At 37.6% G+C, this 26,489-nt stretch overlaps 1 protein-coding gene across 13 annotated transcripts in view; it reads right to left on the minus strand.

Annotated features, from left to right (window-relative positions):
* KHDRBS2 (KH RNA binding domain containing, signal transduction associated 2) overlaps positions 1-26,489 on the minus strand; it is a 351,333-nt gene that overhangs the window by 32,904 nt on the left and 291,940 nt on the right. For 9 of the 13 annotated variants that reach the window (XR_010471176.1, XR_010471171.1, XR_010471174.1 and 6 more), the window contains one exon: positions 12,790-12,848. Coding sequence is in view for 4 of the 13 variants with exons in the window: in XM_065056195.1 (XP_064912267.1) it covers positions 12,790-12,848 (59 nt within the window). In the remaining 9 variants the exon portion in view is untranslated. Of the gene's footprint in view, positions 1-12,789; positions 12,849-14,939; positions 25,207-26,489 lie in introns of those variants that run through there. The other 4 variants (XR_010471178.1, XR_010471177.1, XM_065056197.1 and 1 more) reach the window with 4 other exon arrangements.

A 26,489-nucleotide genomic window follows, 5' to 3' on the forward strand; every position in this document is an offset into this window, starting at 1 on the left:
AGGTGTATTCACAAAACACTTTTTCAATTAAGACACAGTCAGCGACCGAGTTAGCGTAAATAGTCTATTTCTTAATGCACAGTAAACCACATCGACTTGAAACAGTGCTCAGGGTCAGACACCGTGTTTCAGTTGAGAAGCCGTAACCAAAACCTGAGAGCTTGTGGAATAATATAAACCCCAGCAAATGCTTTACTCTGGCAGCCACCAAAGGAGACACTGGTGACTGCAGATATTGCCAATGACGAAGCACCAGTTTTTTCCCCCCAGATTATCACAGCGCAGAGCATGCTTTATACTATGTAGGGATTGCTCGGGGTCAGATTGTTTATTAAAGTGAATTTTGAGTGTGAATGGTCAGTTGATCCATTAGATCACAGACCAGACCCAGGCTCATGGCCTAACCAGCAGTGTAGGCACACACAATATTATCACGTGTTGGTGTCATGCTGAATTGTGAATGGCCTCAAATGTAGGTTGGAGAGATGCTTATTTCCATCTTATCTCTTGATGACTTTTGGCTGCTTCTCCGGGTACAAGTGTTACTGGCCCACTAATTTCCTCATCTCAGATATCTGCATGGAAATCAACTATGTTTCCCAAAACCAAGGGGTGAATTTGCCCCTCCCATCACATCAGAGCTGTCAAAGTGTTCAAAGTTTTATGACACAGACTTCTTTCCAGTTTTGGCTTAAGATAGTCAAACATTAGTAATGTACAGGCTATTCTCCTAGAGTAAATGAAGTATTATACATCTACTGGCCCCTTTATTGTACAAACTTAATTTTAAAAAGGAATAAAAATATGGCTGTTGTTAAGAATTAATTCCTCCTTGATATTCACCTTTGAAGATTAAAAGTTGCCACTGCTTATTTTTTATTTATTTACAACATTCAAAATCTTTTAAGATTTTAAAAATTGCTCCTGAAAAATAAATGAAATTAATTATATAAACACTTTCATTTAGTAGGAAAACAGCAGAATAACCCCTTGGAAAACCAGAATACCTGGCATTTTCTTACCTGACTAATTGAGGTATCTAATCTTGCTACAGATCTATGAATGCAAAAAATTACCTATATTTCAAGGACTCCAGGGGTGAGCAGAGGTAACAGAAAAAAAAAGTTTGAATAAACTGATGCATTTTAGTTAATTAGCCTGTTGGTTTTTAAGGGGCCTGGTTTTATTGCTGGTTTCTCGCTTTCACTAATCACTGCTGAGTGTTGTGGCCAGTAAGAAAATAATTGACTGACTCTAGACTAAAATACTGAAGGGTTAAAACAGGTATCAAGTATTCTTTTTATAATTAGAAATTATATAAGATAATGCTACGTGAAAACAGAAAAACGAAAATATAAGACATAAAAAGCCGTTAAAATTCTGAAAGCTATTTCTACTCTGCAAGATAAATTCTCTGCAACTACATTTCATTATCTCATTGCCTTGGGGTGTGAGGGAAAAGCTTGGGGAGAGGGAATGTCAGCTGCAGAGCTGAAGTAAGACTCAGGTTAGTTCTTATTAGGAGTGGACATCTCTAGAGAAGATTTGGTAGCAGCTGCTCTTGCTATGAAACAAGAAATGTTCCTGTTGTGATTTTTTTGGTGCATTCCATTCATTTTCTCTGAGCTGCACAGAATGTTCTCTTGTTGAATATCAGGGCTTTTATGGTCACACAAAACCAAAGTTAACTGTGGAAAGCTAATGCCTAGAGGGTTGAAGAAGTGTCAGCCAATATGATATAGTTCTAAATCCTTAGGTCTCTCATTCCTACAGGGAATCAGTTTCCATACAGCGAATATAAACATTCTGCCTCTGCTGTACGTTTCACTACACCCTTTAAAAATGGCATTTTGCTGTAAATGTGCTGCAGCTTCAGTTACCCTTTGCTTTAGTGTCACTGCATTTGCAGAGAGACCTTGGGGAGAAGTACGATTTACACAAAAAAGGAGAAGCTTTATTTATATAAATGAAAACAAGCAGAGTAGTAAAAATACTTACTAAAGGTACAACACAGAGACAAACAAATTTCTTGTTCCCTTCAAGTATCCTCCCACATCTCTAGACTGAAACACCTTCATATAAAGGTGAAAAGTGCGGTCTTTCTCACAGTACTCATATAGTAAAAAAAGACTTTATATTACCCATTGGAAGAAGCTGTTTTTCCTTGACTAACAGTGTTTTTAAAGTAAATAGCTACTGTGGCTGTACCAGCTTCTGACACAGAACAAGAACAGAAACCTGGTTTGTGGTAAAAGTCTCTTATGCTCTTTTTACCGTATCATGGTGGACCAATCTGCTTGATTTCAAACATTAACAAGATCACAATGGATTTATATCTATTTGGTAATAGCATCATCAAAATATGAGAAGATGGTTGAGAGCTAACAGCTCTTTTTGATATTGCATGACAGACTCTACTGTATTAACAGGGGAATCTGTAGCCAAAACATAGATGAAAGTTTTGGGATTAGAGTCTTCAAATGTAAAACCACTGGCCTCTACCACTCATACAGCAGTAAAGGATTATACATTTATTGTGGAGAAAGCAAGATGAAATGAAGCAGCACTGTAAAGAGTCTCTGAACCACATGATGTCAGTAACTTACAAGATGCAGCCACATGGGAAAACAAAATCAGATTATAAGTGTTTCTTTTCTACAGGAAATTTTAATGAAGAACAATACATCTGAATGTTAGTAATTAAAGGTTCCTTGATGTGCAAAGCTGCTCTTTCATATCTCAGTTCCAGAACTCCAAGGTAATCTTTTTTCTTTCAGCATCTAGGTGGGCTCCTGAGAATGAAAAGCTCTATCTTCAGGAACAGCCTTAAAGGACTGAAGCCACTTGGACTACCTCAGTAATCACACTGAGATTTGGTAGCTTGTTGGGTAACAAAAGGGTCAAAAGACCCTTCACCCAGGCAGCCAGGTTCCCAGGCTGAGTTTCCTTGTGTTTCAATACGAGCTTCTGCTCATTGTATTTTATCGCATGCAAGACAGATGAGAACGGAGTAAACCCTGATTCCTGACTGCTCATCTCCTAGATGATGGTTCTCCTCCAATTGGTGCCTATGTGCTGTATTAAACATGGACTGTGTTTTCATCTGTTGTGTATATGAGCATTTCACATGTAGCAGAACTATAACAAAACTAAAATTTGTTTCTCGGTAGAATTTCTTTCTACTTATTTTGGATGGTAGTTTCGCATTTTCTATTCAGGAAGGGAATAATACAAAACTATTTCAGCCTTGCATCAGCAAAACATGCTGCAATTAGCAGTCTTAGGGGTGCTCAACAGACATAATTTTGGCAGAGCATTGGCACAAGGGGAATGATGTCCTAAATGACAAAGCCAATGATCTATCCAAATGTCCACCATGGGTATCTGGCAATCAGCCAGAAGCTGAGACAGCAATTAGTTAGCAAAGCAGCATGCAGTGCCTTTTTTCTGTGCAAGTCACTGGTAAAATCAAAGATACTCCAGCACATTCTACATGGGAAACAGCAGACTGTGCAGGTGATGTGAAAACATAAGCGTGGACAAGAGCAAACCACTAGCTTGTGTCTGTAGTTTCCTATAGCATTTATGGAGGCTGTGACCATACCAGCATGTCTGTTTAAACTCCATCCTTGCAGTTAAAACTGTCACTTAAATTGCTGTTATGAGAGGCAATCAGCACCCTTGGCTTATGATTGATTGAAATTATGTATTAGTATTTTGTTTTTTACAATTCAGATACAATTCAGATACTTCCAGTATCTATTACAGACTTCACTGATATATTAGCTGAGACTGTATTTCAAGATTATTGTTTGATCAGTTGCTAGTAGACTCAGTAGCTTTGTTTAAACAAAGAATTTATGTTATTTATTTTTTCTCACTGGAGGGTCAGAGAGAGAAAAGGCCGAAGTATTTTTAACCTGTGAAATTCCTTTGAATGCAGGGTCATTACATGGAATAATTTATAACAGAGAAAAATACACTTGAAGTTGTTCGAGTTTTACTGTTTTACCCACGCAGTACTGAGAGCACAGAACAATTCATAGTGCTCCATCTACTGCAAAATTCTACCCCGAGCAGTAGAAGTGTGTGAGAAGTGTCTTCTCACACAAAATTCAAGAAAAGCACATATTCAGAGTACTTTTTTCTTCTACTCTTCAGCCAGCATTTTGGAACCTTGTAATGGAATTTTCCAGCATTGAATGAAACTCACTCACAAATGCAAAGAGGGCAGCACTACAAGTAATTAAAAGGCAGATCATATTAATGGATGCTTTAGAATAAAAAAATACATATTAACAGTATGTGATTTGCATATGAATATCTTATTTCTTAATAATTCTTACATTTATATTCATTGCTTATTTCCTGTAATAACAAAGACCTGATTCTTCTTTTTCTTTTTCCTCCTGGTAAATTATTTAGCATTTGAATATTGCCCACAATTTTTGGGCACAATTTTATTCCTATCTGGTTAATTATTTTGGGACAGGTGGCTGGGAAGAGATAAAAAAAAGCTATTCTGTTTAAATGGTTAAGACGTATATAACAGCAATTAAGGTAATGGCTAAATTTGATTTGCCGTTTAGCTTTCAGTGGTATTAGAAACACAGAAGCTGCTTTTAATTCAGAATAAACCAGTTTTCTTTCCTATAAGGAAAAAAATCTTTGCCTTCTTTGCAAGGTCATTATACTGCATACATTTGGAGAGAGCACATTGCACTAGAGATGGAGTGTAAGTGGAATTCAGGAATTGTGATTACTAGCTCTACTCCTTGTTTGCTCAGTGACCTTGGATAATTGTTTAATATTTTTGTGGTATGGCTTCCTCACTGGTAGAATGAGACAGGAATACCTACCTCTCTGGAGTGTTCTGAGATGTAATTAATTGCCTGAGCAGTAAGGGAAAACTGCTATAGATCTGCTGAGTAGAAGACCCAGTAGAAACCAGACAATTAACTTTAAAATGAGAACACTGAAAATTAGAATGACTTTCTTTGGATAAGTCAATTTGTGCTGTCTTTCTAGTAAGCCTCCAAAATTCTCCCTCCATGAACAGATGGGTGGAGACAAAGTACCAAGCAGTGATGGGAACTTTGCCCTAAACAAGCTAATGACTAAAGTTCAGCTAATATTGACAAAGCCAGGATTTTGCCCCATAAATCCACACAGGAAAGACAGTTGCACTTTTCTTCTGTCGTAATTGGACAAGTAAATATTACTTCAGACAAAAACATTCAAGAACGGGTTTTGTACAACACAGGGAGTAGAGCGGGTATTGTCAGTGTTGCTGTGAGGTGGGTGTGAATGTGACAATGTGCAAGGAATTTTATTTTTCTCTTATTTTCAGTAAAAATTAATTTTCTATTACTTTATGGTAATACAGTATGAAATGTACAGTGATATACTGTGTCTTGTATTATACAGATGGTCAACACTACACGCGTATCAGTATTGAAGGACTTTCGTCTTAGATTCTCCAACTGTACGGTTCCCATGGTGAAAGGCAGTGAAATTACTATTTGAAATACTACATAGGAAAGTTTTGCATGATTTACTTATTCTTATTCTGTCATAGAAAATGATTTGTAATTCAGGAGTAATACAGGAAGCACAACAAGTCGCTATAAATTAAAAGTACTCTCTTTCTGTGTGCTACATGTGGATATTTTTTTCAGTGTTGTACCATAATAACTGAAGTACAAAACTTTTAGGATATACAGTCTGTTAAAAGAATGTGACAGGTTTAAATATGGAACTTTCTAAAGAATTATAGCCTAATTAAAACCCTGATTTGACAAACCAGCAATAACTTTAGTATCATCCCCACAGTAGCTGTCATAGCTGAATTCAAAATGTGCTCCTTTTCCTGCAGACTTTCAAAATCATGCTCTTATGAAAATCATAAATCTCTTCTAAGGGAATGAATACTATTTGGGAGACAGCTAAGGTGATTCCTCCAGTAAAAGAATTGATAAAATTTTGCAGAAAATCGAGGAAATGCTTTCCACAGTCCATTCTGTCCCACAGAGTAGGAACTGGATCTCTGATACCCTAGTAAGTATAGGAATGACTGAAGCAGAAGATTAAAGGAGGACAATTTATTTGGTATATCTCTGTCCACATGTAGTAGAAATCTTCAATGACTTATGTTTCTGGTGTAAGAAAAATAGAGAGCTGCACACGAAGACTCAGGAGCACTTTTGAGCTCCCAGGGCTGAGTGTACACCTGCCTCATGCTCAGGGAGAGACCTGATGCCTCTACCACCCCAAAATAAAGGTGGTCATGCAGGCCCATGGCACACTCTGGCATCCTGTGTGACAGAACCACGGCACATGTAGCAAGGTGGTTACCCTGGAGGTGGGGGAGGCATCAGGACACCGGTGCTATATCAATATTAGCACACAGTGCATACTAACAGGAATGATCTGCAGAGTGAAACGGCTGATGCTGAGGACCTGATGTTCACACTTCATGGCTTCTAGAGATTTTTGCCATTTCAGACTGGTCCTGCTTTGAGCCTCTGAACTGAATTCTCACAAACAGCTGGGAGTGCATCTTCCGGTTCAGTTTCAGACTAAAAGTCATGTACCTTGAGCCCACTTAGCAATGTGAAAAAAAAAGCGTGATATGTGGAGATAACTGGAAAATCTGACTGAAAGGAGCACCACAGGTTCTATGATAGTTTAGAAGCAATGAGCATGTGCTAACCTGCCTGCCAGCTGCTGTCAAGGCACAGCAGAAAAGCTCCACCACATTGGCACAATCTGTGTCCTCTGAGATGCTTAATCAATGCTAAGATACCCTAAGACCTAGAAACCAAAGAAAAGTTTTCTTTGGTATGTTGCCAGTGATATTTTCTATCAGATACCAAATATACACACACAGATGATATAAATGAACTATCAGTGCACATTAGTAAGGCTTTATTACTTACTGTTTGTAAAGATCTTGCCTGCAAGCACAAACTATGTGAAATCAAATGAGGAGAATCAGACTTATGTCTCCTACATCTGCATATCAGTCACTACCTTATCTGACCACTTGATTTCCTACGTTTGAAGACTTAAATAGGACGAGGCTAGAAAAATAGCACAGGAAACTCTTAGAACTCTAGAGCATAGTGAATATTAGGACTAAAACCCTATATTATCAAAGTTGTTATTAAAAAGGAAGAAGAAACTTGGACCTGGGAGCTGAACAAACCTCTTACCGTCATTTGCTGAGCAATTCCTAAGAAGTGCTTTTTCAAAATTTGCAAATATTTTCCTGTATACTTTGCAGCATGGCTTCATCTGGCTTTGTCACTGCCACAAATTAATCAATACAGGGTTTATTTCACTTAAGTTTCCTAATGAAATGAGCATCCTTATGTCTCGTAATGAAGTATGAGAATTTATGTCTTCTAAGGCAGCATCTCTTCAGTCGACCTTTTTTATCAGAATGCCTGAAGTTTGAGCCCTCCATATACCCTTCCCTGCCTCACTTCTATCATTATATATTTATTTTTATGTTTACTTGTTCAGCAGAAACTATTTATATCATTGCTATTCTCTTTAGGAGAAACGCAAAATTAAAAAATTAACAGGATAATAAAAAAGTAATGGAGCATAGCTGTACATTTTTAGTTGTTAACCCTATAAAGAATGTGTTTATAAATTGCTGTCTGTGTAGAGCATTACTTAGTAAACTAATTGTCATCACAACTGCAAAGCTCTTGTATTGAATGATTGGCAGGGAATTATTTGTGAAATAGTCAGTTAAATCATTGTGGCGGCACTTCATAACCTAAATGATGACTTATATTAAAAGGAATTATACCAACAATTACACTCTCCAATTTTAATTAAAGATGGAATGATCCTAAAACCAAATAATAGTAATTTACAAGTGAGCACTTAATGCTAAACTGGACTAGGATATGCACTACAAAATGTGTTAATTAGGAAAATGTGCGCATTTAAAAATTTTTGGTGAAGACAGAACGTATTTAAATAATGTCTCCTTGCAGAGCCTTGCAAGCTTTTCCTGGAGAGCAGAAGGAATGTGAGTGAAGTTCACTTATGTCTTCCCTCTTTGTGTGGGAGACAAGGCACAGATTAACCTTCCTAACTCTTGCTGAAGGCCTGTGGCAGATGGTGTTATTCTAATTTAATTGTGGTCGTTTAGGAGGTTATAGACTTTAACCCTCTCCTTTCACCCTCTACCTAAGGTTTCTGCTTTTTTGTAGTAGCAAGAGAAGTCCAAGTGAACTGGCGTCTAGAACACTGCAGTTCATGGTCTGTCATAAAAACACAAATCACCATCATTTTCAGGTAATACACAAAGCAGTATATGCACCAGGCTCTGAATTACAGAATCTGACAACGTGCACACTCTTATTTTCCTCCATCCTCACTATGGCAGTTTCAGCCTTTGGAAGTAGAGGCAGGAGCCTCTTCAACCTCCTGCAGCAGAAAGTGGCAGAGCTCACCTGCCTCAGGCCCCAGCCTTTGGAAGAACTGGGGCAGAAACAGTATCTGATAAATAAAACCTTGAGTGCTCTCTGCAGTGCAAGGGAGAAAAAGGATTTGGATGAAACAACTGTGAGGCAGGTATTGGTTGTGCCTTGCTATCAAGTCATACTATCTCTGGTAACTTTCTAAAGTGGCCTAACACAGCACAACTCTTCTATTGAGAATGCCAGTTCTGCTAAAGACAAGGAAAAGGAGAAATAAATGAGAATGTGAATGGTTTACAAATGGCTTTTCCTTTACAGCGGACCTGTCCAGGGAAGGTGCTTTTTGGACTTGCGCAGGACATTACATATGGGCAGGAACAGTTCTTACTTATCAAGTTTTTAGTTGTACATATTACCCTAATTGATTTATAGGACAAATCATTAAATTCATGTTTTCAATTGATACATCCTCAGATAACAATAGTACCAGAAGAAAAAACCACAAAATTATTAAACTATAATGAGAGAGCAATGGATATAAACTTTGTGTCACTAATTAATTCAATTTCTTGCCTTCTGTTTTGAAACACAAGCATCAAGTTAAAATGGCAGTCACCTTAGACTCCTAGATTTACATTCATATCTGCAGATATCAAGACCTTCAGTGACCTAAGTATCATAAAGTTTACTGAGTGTGATGAGAGGTGAGGATGCTTTTCACGCTTGAAAATTGTACAGTACTTTAAGTGACCGGCCTTTTAGTTTTAAAGTGCCTGCTAAAGAGATTTCTTTATTACTCACATGAGGAAGCCTATAAGGGCTACATCCACAAGATGATTTTCAGGCATATATCCCAAATCTATATTCCTCAGCCCAGAACAGCAATCTTAAAAATTCTCTAGCAGTAGCTGCATAATCCTGATCCTATCAAAAATCTGTAGGAATCTCATAATTCCTTAGGAAAGTATTTCCAGGTGCCCAGGGGCTGCTGCAGGGAATGCTTTGAAGTGTCTCTACTTTGATTCTTCTGAGAGACTGGGTGGCAAGCATATAAAATTACAATGCAGTTTAAGTGTCTAACTGCATGAGAGGGTTCTGTGCTATGAATTTTCATTCCCTAAGTAATGGGAAATAGTGGGATTTTACATATATCCCTCTCAGCTGACTTTGCTATGGTCTTGTGAGGTTCCTTGGTTGGATCTGGAGGGGACTGAATTCTAAGGAACCTTCACATCAGAAATGGAGCAGGGAATCAAGGCAGTTAACTCAATTTGTCTATTTTACAGCAGTGAATAGTGTGCAAGAATTAATCTTGCTCAGCCTCAGATAAGTGACTTAGGTCCTTTCTTGTTTAGTACTTCCATCTCATCAAAAAAGTGACAAACTTTCTGAGAATGACATGGTGTTCAGGTGGGCTCTGCTCTGAAACACCCCTGTGATTTTTGCAACCCTACCATGAACAATCTGTAAATACATAAATCTTAACAACTTCTGAGGAAACAGTGCCCCCAATCAGACTTCTCCATAAGATCTATTAAAAGTAGCATAGAAAAACCCATGACACAAATCCCACCCGCTACTCCTCAGCAGCCCAGATAGAAAAACAAGTCATAGCAGACAGCTCATATAGGAGTACTATGGTGCTGTATAACACCTAACAAACTACAGAGAGCTTTATATTATACTTTAGAAAAAAAAATGTAAGTACAAAGCAGCATTGTAATTTGTTTGAATCTACTTCATGAAAAAGAATAAAAGAAAACCTTCTTGGTATTGAAAACTGTCCTCCCTAAAGACAAATTGGAACCAAAAGGATGCATGGGAGAAAACAAAGAAATGCCAAGCTAGTCAACTTTTGATAATTCAGATATCATTACCGGAAGGGATAAGGGTGAAAAGATAAGTCGTTATACAAAATGTCTAAGAGACAACAACAACAAGAAGACACTAATTCTATATTCATCTACCATTTCTGTGTGGTCTTATTCAGAATTTGGTGGGATTCTGAATTACAGAGGTGTGTCAGAAAGAATTGTAAAGGAGGAATATGGCCTTGTTCTGGAAGGTAAAACAAGGTGTGAAACTGGACAAGGGTGAAAGACTGTTGATTTCTACAGGAAGGTGAAAAATGAAGAGATAGTTGATTTTAAACGGTGGGATGGACTCAGAAGACTCACAATGAATTGCAAAACATCCAGAAAAAAGAAGTAGGAGCAGTTCTCTGGGAACGGATAATTAGGGTAAAAGTTCCACGAGGATGAGAAGGGGTGGTGCCAGATTGCTTACTGGCTGGGTGGGAGGCACTGAGAAAGCCAGATATGGAGAGAACATCAGTATATGTACCAAGAATTCAGAAAGTGAGGAAGTTAGGCGTATATTCTATAGCTCCATATATTCAGATTACCACCTCAGGTAAATGGTAGTGATTTTGGGATGAAGGAGGTTCACAAACAGGTTTCCAGAGAACAGAAATAGCAAACTTTTTAATCTGCTAAAGTGAACCAACAGGAGCACAAAGACTCATGTATAAAAATGTCTGATCTTAGAAAGTAGAAAAATTGCCATTTGGAATATTACTTCATTTTTAATTTTACTCCAGGTTACTGGTAAAGCTATTCCAGGCCTTTGTATTCAAATGCCAGCTCAGAAAACAATTTAAACAAAAAGAAATTCCACAACTATCAACAATATATTTAAAGATAAGTATAGCAAAGCAAACCCAGGCAAAAAAAAAAAAAAAAACAAAACAACAAAAAAACAGGGAAAAAAAAAAAAGGAGCTCCATGAAGTGCATAAATTTAGTCATGATCCCACTCCTTGAACACTTTCTAAGCCTTAGCTAATTAGTCAATTCAAAACCCCTGCTGGGAAAACAAGTAATATTCTTCTAGTTTCACAAATGAGGGATTGGAGGAAGAGTGACATTACTTTAAATGTCTTGCCCAAACACACTGAGATGCCATGTGGGGGAGCCTAGTTAAAAGTTAAACAGTGGGTAATTCTCACTGCTGAGCTCAGACTAAGCCTTTCTGCACAACCCAAAGCCTCAGCAATGCACTTGGGAGGAGAGGTGGAGAGGGGGTCTGTAGATGAGAGGAAAGGTCTTTCACTGCAGGTGAACAAAACAAAAGGAAACATAACAAAGGGTAACTGAACCACACACATTCATATAGGTAAGTTATTATTATTACTTGTTTAGCACTGAAAATATGCTTGACGGCACACTGTCTTACCCAAATATGAGTATTGATTATAGAAAAAAGTAGGTTATTTCTGATTATGCAATGCAATAATTTTGACAACATCTCAGTAACGTCTCAGGATTTCTGTATAAATACAAAGGAAACTGCAGCTTTGCATCACAGTGACATTTGCTTCACAGCTGAATGAATACAATTATTTCTTTCAAGCAGCAATACTTGTGTAACTCCTTACTGCAACTTTTACTTGCAGTGTCATTTCCAGCGCCTCTCACTTTTGCAATGCTTTGGGAGACACCATGTAAACTTATGCTAGTTTATTATTAGTAGTAAATCAAGCATGACATCTCTGCTGAGTATACTGCGGTCACTCTTTAATCTGACAATAGTCAGCTTTGCTCTGTTATGCCAGTGAAAATGTCAGAGTGAGATTCACTGTGCCATCTGATGGCACAATGTACTGAAAAATATTGATTAGGAGAAAATGGACTAGATTCTAATTAGTTATCGAAATATCACTAAGATGAAAAAACAGACCTAGAAAATGGGCTGTACACATTGGAGCAATACTTTATTTTCATCTCATGCGCTCAGTTCCCATGAAGTGCAACTACTGGAGCTCAGACACAGACTCGCTGGGGAGGTGCAGAGAGTGCAGTGCTCCCTCTTCTTCTACTGTGGCATGAGATACTCCTCTGTCACGGTGCAGATGGGCTTCCGTGGTGGTACAGCACCCTCCCCTTCCACTCTGACTAGGTCCACATTTCAAAATCTCACAAAACTTGCTGGTTGAAGTGGTGCATATGACAGTGGCAGGTGCATAGTGTGATTGGTACATCAAGCAGACTGAAACTTAACGCTGTGAAATACAGTCAGGCACTAATCAGAAACTTCAGTGTTGCTGTTAAACTGATCTGTGACTGTGATTAATTGGCTTTGTAATTTTGATCAAAATTGATCTGTCCAATTTTCTGGTCCTACTTCAATAAGTCAAACCTCACCCTAAAGTTACACAAATCCATTTTGTTTTGCCTTTGTAAAAGCCGAGAAAGAAAGGAAGAAAAGTATGTGTAAATAATTTCTGATCTGTCAGTGACAGATTTTTTCTTTTGATTTCACACGTTTGCTGAAGATAGAATAGACCTTACCGTAGCTGTCATAAGCCTCTTCACTTGTTCCGTGACCGTAGTCATAATATTCAGGCACACTGTAACAGATTCAGATAGCCATGTCATTATTATCATAGGTAACCAACTAAAACCAAAAACAGAGCACAGAAAATGAGACGTGTTTTAGCACTTTTACATGATAGCATAGTGCAGCTAGTTTCAGGGAGAGTGAGAATTTAAAAAATATGAAAGAAAACATGTCAGTGACAATAACAGCTATTATATAGCACATCACATTTCTTATCTATTGAGGATAAAATGAGTTTGGTCCTAAATATGTAAACCTAGGAAATCTGACAAACACTGACATAAATTCTATTTGCAAAAATAAGGTCTGAAAAAAGACCATCCACTTTATTATTCACTATTGTTAAACTGCCAAAAGAGGTGTTAATCTCATTTATCTATCTGTAATTCCAAATGTTTTTGCGGTTTCAAACTCAGCATAGTTCATTTTCTCCAAAGCTGTATTGTGTGGAACCTGTAACCACTTATCTTTACCCAAAACACGGTCAAGTTTTCAGCTTTGCTCCTGAAGAAGACAGTATGTTTCCACCACTTGTGGAGAGAAAGCTGATTCTCCACAGCCATCTTCCTTTCGCAGTTATTGGACACCAAAAGAAAGTTTTATACAGTAATCAATAAAATGTATATTGAAAGCACCGAGGGTCAAGGAGTGGAAAATCAGACTGAGAGCCTCAAACACACTTTTTCACTGCTTTCTGTTAATTAATTATATATGGTGATATTAACATGTTATCCGAAGATTTCAGATTATAGTTGCATCCTGATAATGAGCAATCCTCAGCTATCACCTGGAGTGGACACCCAGAAAATATGACCTCTAAGACATAATGAAATCGAAATGGAATGATTCATACCTTTGCTTGACTGCTATTGTTTTACAGTTAGCACTGTGGTTTTGGTACCTGATACCAAATTCAAGATCAGACTACTGCTGTTATTAGTACCAGGTTAGACATAACAAGAATGAGTGTCTGCCCAGAAAAACTTACAAACTCCAGGAATTCTACTATGTTGTATTTCTTCTGACTGCAGTGAACCAAGCAGAAAATGTAACATGTTCCCTGTTGTTAATTTTTTATTGTCACTTTTGCTTCTTTTTCCTTTTACACTGTGTGAGACAGATTCTTGTAAAATGAACAGAAGCATGCAATCAGCTCAGTATTGCAGTATTTATAATATTATTGCTCAGACCATTTTATATATTGGATTACCATTTAAAAAATATTAGTTTACACGTGAAAGAGAAGCTTAGTTGACAGTGGGCTGGAAGTAAAATCATTTCACAGATGCAAGAAATAAACAAGCTATCTATAAAACTTATTTTCTTAACTAATTTTGACTTCTTTGTTCACAAACTGCCTGTAATCAGATTTTTAATTTCTCAAACTTCAAAACTATCCATAACTAATCTTGGAATAATTTATGAAAATAATTCATGTGCTGTATCTCACTTAAAAGCACTGATTGCTTGTATCTGAGAACTGACAGTCAACCTGTTTTGATTTGGGACACGTCATCCCTTGATTGGCTGGGCACAGCTCTCATAGTCAGTTTTCAGCCACACACATCTGTGGGGTTTCTTTGAACTGAAAATGAAACTATAATAGTTGTGCATTAATTCAGTAATTTAGCCAGAAGTCATTCATGTGAGTGGATAATACGCTGACGTCAATATCTCAGACAGATGAAACTCATTTGCTAAAGCAGTTGCAGACAGTGGACACAGAAGTGACATGAATGAAAATTAAGTTAATACTTCTAAGGATTTTCTTCCAATGCCAACCAAGCTTTTTAAGACATAATCACTGCAGAGCATTACTTTCCAGGACAATGGGGGCCATCCAGTTGTTTGAAAATTAATTATATAAATAGATACACCCTCCTATTGAAGTGGTGCAAAAAAAGGAGGAAGGATACCTCTTTTATTTGTTGAACATACTAAGCAGTCTATATTTGCAATGATTCTAATAGTCAGTTGAATACAATTATAGAATTATGTTAGGTGAACTAGCGCACTGGCAGCATCAGGGTTAAATAATGTATCTAGTCATATCTACAGGGCTCATGGTTTAGACCTAAGAAATGGTTTAGACCTAAGAAATTACAGAACAGACAGATGACTTAGCACCCAATCAGACAGCCGTATGAAAAATCTACTGTAGTACAATTTAAGCAGGTGCATTTTGGCATAATGCCTGTTTTTCTGAGTGGAGGAGGGTGTTGGACTAGTGAGTGGAGTTACAAGAGAAGGAAGCCCAGAACTCCCATCTTCTGCCAGTAGATAAGATGTTAATAATTCTTCCTGATACATTTTATAAAACAAAGTGGCTGCATCCGAAGGTCAGCTTTAAAAGCAGCACGTTTGGGACCCAATCCAAAGGCCAGTAAGTTATGAACAGCAGTCCTGCTTTCAGTGGTCACCGAGTAGGGCCTTGAGCTACTACCATCGACATAACATCCAGCAAAATGCAAGACTTGCAACAGCAAGTAAAAATTCATTGCTATGTTTTGTTGTTGTACGTTTTTATTAGAGAAAAAAACACACAATCATACAGACAATAACAATGTGAGATAAAAATCCTGCACAGGGAACATTCTGAACTGAAATACATTATAAATAGAATACAAAGTTAATACACAAACCATTAAAATAACAAGTTATATTGCAACTGTAGAAAGAAAGTGATTTGTTATATACTGCATATTTGATATCTGTGAGCACAATACTTAACACATTTCTGAAAACACATAATTCATAGTACAATACATGATTGTGACCTAAGTTCTCCAGCTTTATTTTCCTGAATAATACACATTTTTCATAGATTTGAGACAAAATGGCGTTTCAAATTCCTTGCCAACTCATATTAGAAATTTTATTGAACAATACCTAAGTGAAGAAAATTTCTTAGTATGAAATACCTGATTTAAACTCACATTTTGTGAGCCAGACTGCTTATTCATTAGTCGTCTCTATTTTAAACTTTTCTGAATATTCATGGTAATCTATTACATGCATGTGTTTGTAAACATTTTCCTCTGTTTTTTAGCAAAGTGAACAACTGGAATACTGTGTCCGGTTCGGGGCCCCTCAGTTCCAGAAGGACAGGGAACTGCTGGAGAGGGTCCAGCGTAGGGCAACAAAGATGATTAAGGGAGTGGAGCATCTCCCTTATGAAGAAAGGCTGAGGGAGCTGGGTCTCTTTAGTTTGGAGAAGAGGAGGCTGAGGGGTGACCTTATTAATGTTTATAAATATATAAAGGGTGAGTGCCACGAGAATGGAGCCAGGCTCTTCTTGGTGGCAAACAATGATAGGACAAGGGGTAATGGGATCAAGCTGGAACACAGAAGGTTCCACTTAAATTTGAGAAGAAACTTCTTCACAGTGAGGGTGACAGACACTGGAACAGGCTGCCCAGGGAGGTTGTGGAGTCTCCTTCCCTGGAGACACTCAAAACCCACCTGGACATGTTCCTGTGTGACCTCACCTAGGCGTTCCTGCTCCAGCAGGGGGATTGGACTAGATGATCTTTTGAGGTCCCTTCCAATCCCAAACATACTGTGATACTGTGAACAGATGATGTTTATAAAAAATAAGTGCTAGAATATGGCTTTATATGCATAAGGTCTTTTTTAGATTATTGAACTACGAGAGATGTACTTCATTTGCATCATGCCCAGCTGAGGAAGGAAATCATCAACAAATGCATTCACCATAAATAAAACTTGTTTATTTAATTCTAAAGTTCTCAGACTGTTCCTGGAAAATATGGTGATCTAGAAACCTTAGGCTCTCTTGGTACTGCTAATTGGAAACAAGACACTATTATCTGTCATTACCATTCATTACTTTCAAGCAACATGAGGTGCAATTTACTTAAGTACATGCGCTCACCTGAAGGCAGGAAGCAACACATTTTATAAAGCAGATAAGATGATCTCATCATCAGCTTCTCAGCTTTTACTCCAAAGTTTTCAGAGTATTGCACTATACTTTAACACTGGACTTCTGAAACATAGAGGTCTTGATGTGCCATGACTTAGACTTCAGTAACTTTCTACATGTAACACTCATGGAAGAATTGATATACATGGAACTATGAATCCTACAAGCAACTTAATTCTTTTTATATCTCAAATGGCTTGCATTGTGAGAAGCTCTGATGCAATTTTTCTCTATCTATATGAAACTTTTCCAACAAAGATGTATGATTCTCTCCTTGATCCTATTCTGTGGGCAAGAAAATTAATACTACACCTACTGTTAATCTTCACAATAATAGCCTATTTATACATATTTTAAACTTTTGAGTTTGGTTGATGCTTTTAAACCTATTACTTTTAACAATTTGGGATCAAAGTATCCATAAAATTGTGATATCTTCTTTTCATGCAGATAAAGCAAGATCGGTTTAAAAAAAACCCACCCAAAACAAACAAACAAACAAAACCCCTAACCCACAAATGATGTTCCTTACTTGAGAGATAAAACCCTCCTGAGATGTCTTCCAATCTGTATTATCTGGTGCTCCTGTGGTACAAGAAAGGCTCAAATACAGAGACTGTATCTAAATCGCAACCTTAAAAGCCAACAGAGGCTTTTAAGCTCTTGTTAACTGGAACTTTTTCAAATTGACATTAGCTAAGAGAAAATGAATCCCAGTTTGACTGTCAACACCCATGGGAAACCACACAGCGTGTTATCCAAAAGGCTGAAGAGAATGGTGCTTTAGTGTGGTTTAAGCAGAGAATAGCAAACAAAAGACTGAAGCCACAAAACTGTGACTCTTGGGTCAACAAGCCACCTGGGGTCAGGGTGATGTTCACTACTCAGAGATCAACATCATTAGGTATAGGAAATCATGACATTAATGAATTGAGTGCATTAGCTTTTGATCAATCTCTTCGTGCACCTGCAGGAAGCTGCTGGCAAGACACCCTGAGTTGGCAACATGGCCATCTGGTTCCCCGGCTGCTCCTACGGCTTCTGTAATATAAAGCAGCAGTACGTTGCAAGAATTGTAGAACCTGAGTACTTCTTGTTCCCTCACGTCTTTTGTGGGATTTTTTGTTCTTCCTCTTTCTCTTTTTGTTCTTTGCTTTCACTTGCTGAGAGATGCACCTAACTTTTTGTTGTCTAATTGTGGAGCACAAAATATGGTTGCAAGCATATAATGGGCCTATGAAAGGCAAAGCTGAAAGGGTCCATCGTTCATCTGCTTTAAATTCTGCTGACTCATGGATCTGTATAGGTGAAGTGTGTTCTACAGTCTATCCTGAAAGATCCTAAGAAACTGAAAGCCTTTGATTGAGACCTGATGATTTAAATTTAACTTTTTTTTCCCCTCCTGTGAAGATATTATTATATCTTATTTTTCTTCTTAATGGTTGTACCTTTTAAATAGGAGACTATTATAGGAATATTTTTTATTGTGAAATATTTAGGAAAAAGTTAGTCAATTTAGAAAACAGGCTTTTGATCAACCTTGAAGTTATAACTCAGCCATTAGATAATAATAAGGCTTCTTTTGTAAAATACTTGAATTGGTCCAAACTAGAGATTCAGCTGATGCCAGTGAAGTTCCACAGTTCAGATTCATAATCAAACAGATTAAAAACTTCCATGTTATCCTTTGAAGAAATAAAAATAACCTACTTTGTGTTGTTTCACTCAACAAAATGAGAGTGAAACAATATTATGTATTAGGATTGGCACTCTTTGAAGAGGGATTCCCAGCCGTTGTCAGCTTGCAATCAGCATCGATACTTTAAACAGACACAGATAAATGAAACCTTAGCACTCCTTATAGATATATCCCAGTTTGTGTTAGCTTCAGAGAACAGATTCTTGAGTCAAGCTAAGACCCAGGATAATTCACAAGAATCCCCAGAGGTGGGATTCAATATTTTAGACAACTCTCATTCTTCTCCACTTCCTCAAATGGATCCTTTAAGGTCTTTGTCTCCTATCTCCCATTATCTCCCTCTTTCTCAATATCATTTCTGTTGAGTAATTCTCATGAGTTTACACCTTTCAACATGGATAATGGATACAATCAAATACTCAGCTTCTGTGCTCACAGGATCCTGTCTAATGCTACTGCAGTCAGTTTATGTAAGACTGCGTATGGAACGCTTCTCCCTCCTACACGAAGGAGGGAGCCAGCAGGATTTAACACGGAGCTGGCCATAAGGAAAAGCTATTTACAAAAAGCAGTATGCTTCTGCTTGGAAGACAGATGAGCAAGATGTTCATTCACATGAATTGCCATTTTCGTAAAATAACATTTCATAATATTTCATAGTGGAAATGTGTGAATAAAGGAATAATCCTGGGAATCTGAAACTTACTGGAACATCTATCTTTAACGGAGTGTTATATCTATAGGAAAGATAAGAAACCTTTTGAATAAAGGAACTTGTTGTAGGATTCAGCCTTAAATCACGAATATAGTCCTTTACTGAACAGATCTTTAGAACTAATGGAATAACATGAACGTTTTAGTGGATGAAGTCTCCCTTTTAATGAAACCTTGAGTTTGATTGTACTTCCTGGATTTATTTAGTAGCTTACAACACACCTGAAGTTAAACTAGATCTCAATGGTCTCTGGTGTCTTCCTATGTTTGATTTCATGCTATTGCAAATCCGAATTAAAAAATAAAATAAGTAATGAAGATAGTAGAGTTATACAAGCATAGGAAAGGAGAGCCATCGTAATTGGAAGATAACTTCGGGTTCTGAACTTTTCGCAACATCTGAAATAGAAAACAATCTACTGGTTATTTGCTACAACCATAGGCACAGTGCGATTTATATCCAAATATTGTCTATTCCACTGTACTTTTCTCACAGACACAGAATTATTACTATTTCAGAATATAATACAAAATGTCTGTTGACACAGTACTTGCAAAGGGAATGAGGCAGAATTTTAGGAGTCCTACCCAGTTTTAGAGGAAAAACTTTTCTCTACTTCAGAGTAATGAAATTTGATTCCATTTTGCTCATCGAATCAAATAAATGAGAAGTGGCATTTGAAAACAGTTTCTGATGATGAATGCCATAAGTGGATTGCTGTGAAGATACATAAAATGTCATATTCTAGGCTTCTGGGCTTGATCGATTTCAACAGTTTGGAAATAAAATACAGGGAAATCTTTATTTATGAACAGGTGGATATAAGGACAAAACCAAAATGAAATATGGCAAAGTATAAATACAATGCATACTGGTTAAAAAGTGAGTGCACAGTAGAGAAAATAAGAATGAATATCCCATTTTACAAAGAACAGTATAGCCACTCTACCTATTGCAACTTGGATTATATTTACGTGTCTCTATATTTTACTGTACAGTAATATTTTGATAGTGAGAGAGAAGTCAGTAAATCTCCGATCACAACAGCAAAAGATTCAAACGTGATAATCTACTAAACAAATTAATGATTATTCACAGTTCTGTCTAGCCGTCATTTTTAAACTAAGGACAAAATTGTTTCATTTAACTATGGTTAACTATAGTTCTCTCCACAACTAGTCTGCAGGAACTTTTCACAAAGCAAGCAATCAAAAACAGTGGGACTGATTGATTAAATAAAGGTATCTGATCATTGCTTTAAATACCTACTAGACTCATTCTACATTCAAGGAAGATCACTGACCTCCCTCGGTGTTTTCCTTCTGAATGCATCAGAATTTACGAATCTGAGAATCGCCATTTACATAAGTTCCTCAGCAAGACATGATGAAAGAACGCAATTGCAAGTTTCTCAAAGGCAGCTCCAAGTCTCTGTCTTAAGACTGTTCAAAAATATTTGCTCTGTAGTTTTTTGGTATTCAATTAAACAGCCAAAATGTTATTTTTATGCTGAGCATTTCTGTCATCTTTTGCTTTGAAATCCCTCCACAGCATTATAACTGAAGATTCCACTGGAGAGAGGGGAGATATTTGGACACCTCAGGAAAGACTGAACTGCATTGCAAGTAACAGGTACAAACATGCTAGAGTCACTGGCACGAGATAGGAATTTACTAGAAGTCTGCCAGTCTTCTCTCCCCTCCGTAGAGGTCTGTAAGGAAACTGATGGCTGTCATTTTAACACTGAGTCCAGAAATAGGGATCAGAACTTATCTGCTGAACAAGAGCCATTTGCTACTGGCAATGTTCTTCTCAAGTAATTGTTCTAATTAGATTTTGATGAGTTTTCAAATTAAATTTTCCTTTAAAAAATTAGCACAAAAAGGTTCTGCACAATATAGGAGTAATTTTTGCCATGCAGATAGAAGCTTTTCAGGAACTTTGACTCAAAGATCTTTGACGAACGCATAAGTTTTTCAGTTGTAGAACTCCAGCACAGTAATATGCTGATCAGATACTTGGATATGTAGAGTTTACAGTGATGCTAAAGTTAATGCTGTTAACATCAGTCACAGGAAGGTGGCCTCTAAACTGGGTGGCTCCAAGACATCTGTCACATCAGTAAAAACAATGTGAAAAAATCGGAATGTTACTGCTGTCTTTCTCTTAGATCCGCAGCAGAAGGTTTTTAGCAATTCATTCTTGCAGAACTGTGCAAGACTTATTTACTCTTCTAATGAATAGAGATGTCAGTGAGAAGACTGACAAAACAGGTTTCATGTTGCAATTTGCACTAACTATTGTTGTATAAGCCCTGGCACTGTTGTAAGAAGTCTACATCAATACTTGAAGCTAAAAGGAGCATCTAAGATAGTTTATGCTTCACATGAGTTAGCCATGATATTAATTTTCTTTGTAGTGGCAAATAATAGTAGCATAACTCTTCAGTGTCTTGATACTTTTGTATATAAGATTTTTTTTTTCCCCTAATGAATTTTGCCCCTTTTCAGCATAAAGGGACAGTCTAAACCAGAAAGTTCATCCAGTGCTGCATTGTACTGTGAGATGTGCTACAGTCTTCAGTTTTTGTACATCTGTGTATCTAGATGAAAATGCTACCTCTGAAAAATTAAGATCTAATATCCTTATTATGAGATCATGCTGAAGGAAGAGACTAGAATTATGTATTGTAACTTAATAACAAACATATGAAAACCAGGATCCTACTCTATGAAAAATTCATTTACTTTTTTAGTGCTTGAAACATCAGATTTACTTTAATTGTTCCTAAAAGGATTTTTATCAGTCATAAACACCCCATACATCAAAATGGATTTTGAAAATTGGGTTACTTTCTATTTGTAATAAAACAGCTTCCTTAGCCCAATTAGATTATCCTGTGTTGTTACCTTGAAGTAAACGCAGTTGTGCATGAACAAAGAGGAGAAAAGGTAACAGAAAATAGAGGCAGAAGTGATCTTAACGTGTGACCTAGATAATTTTGTCTACCTACAAGAACACAAATTTATTTACATGGCTTTTCACTGAAATTTGTCTAATGTGGTTTTAAAAGCTATGGTGATGGAGATAACCAAGCACTCTAGATCTATTAGTGTTCTTCACTCTCTACTAATGTTAACACTAACTTTCCGTTACTGAAACATATGGCCATCATTTTTGCTGAATGCAAACGGAGCTTGGAGAGAAGAATAGTCCATCACTGAAGTGATTGTACCATAAGCTACAAAAGTGACATGGGCTGAATGGTTGTCCATGTTATATTCCTTCTTATCAGATCAGAAATAAGTGATCCCTAAGTCCCCTGTACTAGCAGCCCATACTGCACAAAATGGAGCTGTTAACACAAGCTGTACAGTAGACAGAATGAACTTAACAATGGAAACAAGAATAACCAGGAAAACAAAGTTTATTTTCAAAGTCAATAGTTTGTCATATATTCAATCTCAATGGTTGAATATGTTCTTGAAATTTTCAGTGAGTCTGAGTCATTATACATGAATCAGAACTGCAGAGCCTGTTAAGGGTCGAATTGATAGGTATCATTATGAACATATAATCACTGAGATACTACTGCATTGATGTGATCATTGCAACCTTCTGCCATAGCAGGAAAGTGCACATAGGTACCATATATGCCCTGAAACTTCTTGTTATACTTTTGTTACTGTCATTGAGACACAGGAGCCCAGTGGGACTTTGCACATGACAGCATAGCTATGGGTATGAACTAGATATAATTGTATCTTTTGAGTTAAGTATAATTCAGTTAGATGAAAGCTATGCCAATCAACTTGAAATTCTCTGATACTGCACCTTTTCTTTCTCTCTTTTTCGGTCCCCTAAGATACTTTCATTTGGAACAGGGACACTATCAAACACAAATCTTAAGCTTCAATGGACAGTCATTGACTTTGCTTTTCCCCATCAAGCACCATTGTTTGCACTACATATGGCTGGTCAGGTTATGCATAAGTGGCTTAAATAGAATGTACTCTTCATGGTTTGTCCCGTGACTAACCTGTCAGTCCCATATTTCCTTAGTATATCTTTCAGCTGTGAGACATGGTACCTTTGAAATGAAACTGCTGGTGTTGGCAGAGACACAAAGGTCACTGGAGATGACTATAGATGCGTCAGCAGAGCTGAAGACGGCTCTCCTGGACATCGTGGTTCTCAGCTGATTCATCAGCAACTGATCCACTGCCACAAAATTATTCATTTGATCTTTGTTGAGGAGTTTGGCCACACTTTGCATGTAGTACAGTCTGACTCCTACCACGCTTTGAGTAACCAGAGAGGCAGATCTTGTAGATTCTCTCACAAAACTTTTTATCTTTTTCTCCTTGTGATCTAGTGTTCCCAGGCCATGAATCCTGGACAATGGTGGTGGTGATTCAACAGACTTAAAAGTTCCTGCTAAGATAAAAAAGTGTATTATATTTTGAAAACTAATAGGATCCTCCTACATCTTCTGTGTTACAGCTGAGTTGGAAATTGATACTTCTCTCATTTTTGAGTTTTGCTTCATGAACTTGCCTGTTGCCCTGTAAAAATCGTATTTACTTGTTTGAATTAATATCTGAGTGGGAATTAAAAGTAAGAATGGTTGCCACAACATGTTCCAACATGGCTTGAAGGTAAGAAACCATTCAAAAATACCAGTGTGCTTGAGTTGCTAAGAATCATCAAAAAGTGGACAAGCAGCATACCTTTACAGGCCTGCACAGTAATGACATCTACCTTAGCAATGGAATTTGGGCAGCACCTGACAGAAGGTCTCACAGGTGAGGGCTGAATCTACCTAAACACATGTGCAGTGATAGTAATTTTTTTTCATGCCAGAATTCTGTTAGACAATAAGAATATATTTCTTACAAGTTTTTAAGTAGCAGGTGTAAGGGGAGTGGAAAACTTGAGATTGATATTAACTGGTTGCTGAGATGAGATGTGGCTTTTTGAGAACATTAGGCTAATTCTTTCCCTTACCTCCCTTCTGTCCCTCACCGTTGACATGGGTGAAGAGGCAATGGTGAGGAGCAGGACTAGCAATCATATTCAGAAAGGGATTTTTACTTCTGAATAGCATGTCTTGGTTTTATATTTCTAACCCAAGTTGTCAGACTAGAGACTCCAGAGGTAAATCTAGCTGGCAGAAAGGGTCTGAGTGTTCTCTGCCTGACTTCCTAGTGCCTAGGGAGTAATGTATAAACTTAACAACTACTGCATATCTCTTGGTGTGTCTGGGCAGGCAGATGTACTTATCACTGAAAGCCATCTTCACACTGTATGGAAGTGAGAGGAAGAGAGAAGAAAAAGAGGTTTTGCCAAGAAATTCAAAGTGCCCTGCAACATCGCCCATGGGAAATATGTCAGATCTGATGTCTTTTCCTGCCCACTGAAATGTTTGTCTCCTTGTTCTCTTTGGCACTGGACAAAGCCTTCATTCTAATTACCTTAAAATCTGTATTTTGATATCATTATAAACACATTTCTAAAATGAGCAGGTTTTCTAAATGTCCTTGCTAAACCTTTAGTCTTTTGTCTATAACCATTATTTACAAGACTCCACACAGTTGGGAAGGCCAGCCAATTGTTCATTTAAATCTTTGTCCTAAGGTTTCATCCTGTGTTCTGGGTTGTCATTATGGGACAGGACGGTGAGGAGGGAAAAAGGTGGCCTTAGAAATACAGCTTCTGTTAAAGCAAGATATGTCTCATGCAATATAGACTGTATTTGTCATAGCCCCAAATTCTCTCCTTCCTAAAATCAGTCACCCCAAACATAATAAGGTGCAGGTTGCACTTACCATAGTGAGGGTCCTGCTGTTCTCTTGCTTCAGGTTGCTTATTGTGTCCATGTCAAAGTGCCCTTGAGGAGCCTCTCAGCTCATTCAGCCATGCAGACTTATTGTGGGTTTCATTCCAGTTTGATCGCAAGACTCTGTCACAGTCTCTTCCAGAAGTGATCCCATCCCCCTATTTTCAGCCTAAAAATCAGACTGCTGTCATGAAGGACAGAGCTCTCTGACTGGAAGGGTGGCAGTAGTAGAGTTCATTAGAGAAGGGCATATAAAAATGTGTTGCTGGGCCAGCAACACTGCCCCTGACCTTTAGGTTCAGATAGTTATCTTCAGATAATTGTGCACAGAAACACAGCATTTATCTCTACCTGCATCTGGATGATCTCAGGGCTTGGTATTTTTGGTGCTCCTTCTACGAAATCATAATCCCATGCTGTAGCACCATGGTGTATGTTGATAGCATGCTCATTTTCTCTGATTGACAGAGCCTAATTTATAAAAACGTGTAACTCAAACCTCTTTGGTAATGAAGGTCCAATTGCCCTGAGAAGGAATATATATGGGCAGAAAGCCTCTGGTGAGCAAATGGGAAGCAGACATACGGTCTGGAAGACAAGGGTATAGGTAACAGGGGTGGTGGTGGCAGCCTGACCGAACATTATCTTCACTCTGTGCATTGGGTGAGCCGGGGAACAAGGCGCGACTTAGGATGTGCTCAGCTCAAAAGCACTCTGAATTCAGCTTCATCCAAACCACCCACCCCATCCCATCTGTCTGTGCCCCCTGCACCAACACATTCTTTTATTTGAAGCAATGAAAGTCAACAGGCTTGGTCAACATGCATAGCCAGACAGGCAAGAGTTTGTACCCCCTCTGAGAATTTCCATATTGATTCCTTAACAAGACAAAAAGCAAGTGAAAACTCTGCCCTTGATGTGAACAGAAATCTTGGCACTCTGTATTAAGGCACTAACTATAATTTTTTCTTGCCTCATGCTTTAGAATTTCAGTCAATCCCTGCAGAGGGAAGCAATAATATTTTTCTCACTGACTCACTGATCACAGACACTGTCTACAAGGTTGGTGTTTTTATTTATTTATTTATTTAGGTTTTGTTTGTTTATTTTGGGGGTTTTTGTTTGTGTTTGGGTTTTTTTGTGTGTTTTTTGTTTGTTTTGGTTGCCTTTTTTTTTTTTCCTCCTGTAAATCACACATGGGATGAGATGAGTAAGTATTTTGAAGCAGTACTACTTATCTTCTTTGTTAGGTGTGTGCATGAACTGTCTTGCCTATATGACTGGAGTATACTAATAACCAAGATCTGAGACTGTAAGAAAACTTTTTTATATATATAACCAAATATTTGGGTCATACTATTTAACTGTATTTTATTATTTTGGCTCAGTAGGGAGGCACTTCTGTGAAGCTAAATGGTCAATAAGGTACAGAAATCCAAACTGCATATCTAA

This window comes from Columba livia, chromosome 3 (genome assembly GCF_036013475.1).
Source record: "Columba livia isolate bColLiv1 breed racing homer chromosome 3, bColLiv1.pat.W.v2, whole genome shotgun sequence".
NCBI lineage: Eukaryota > Metazoa > Chordata > Aves > Columbiformes > Columbidae > Columba > Columba livia.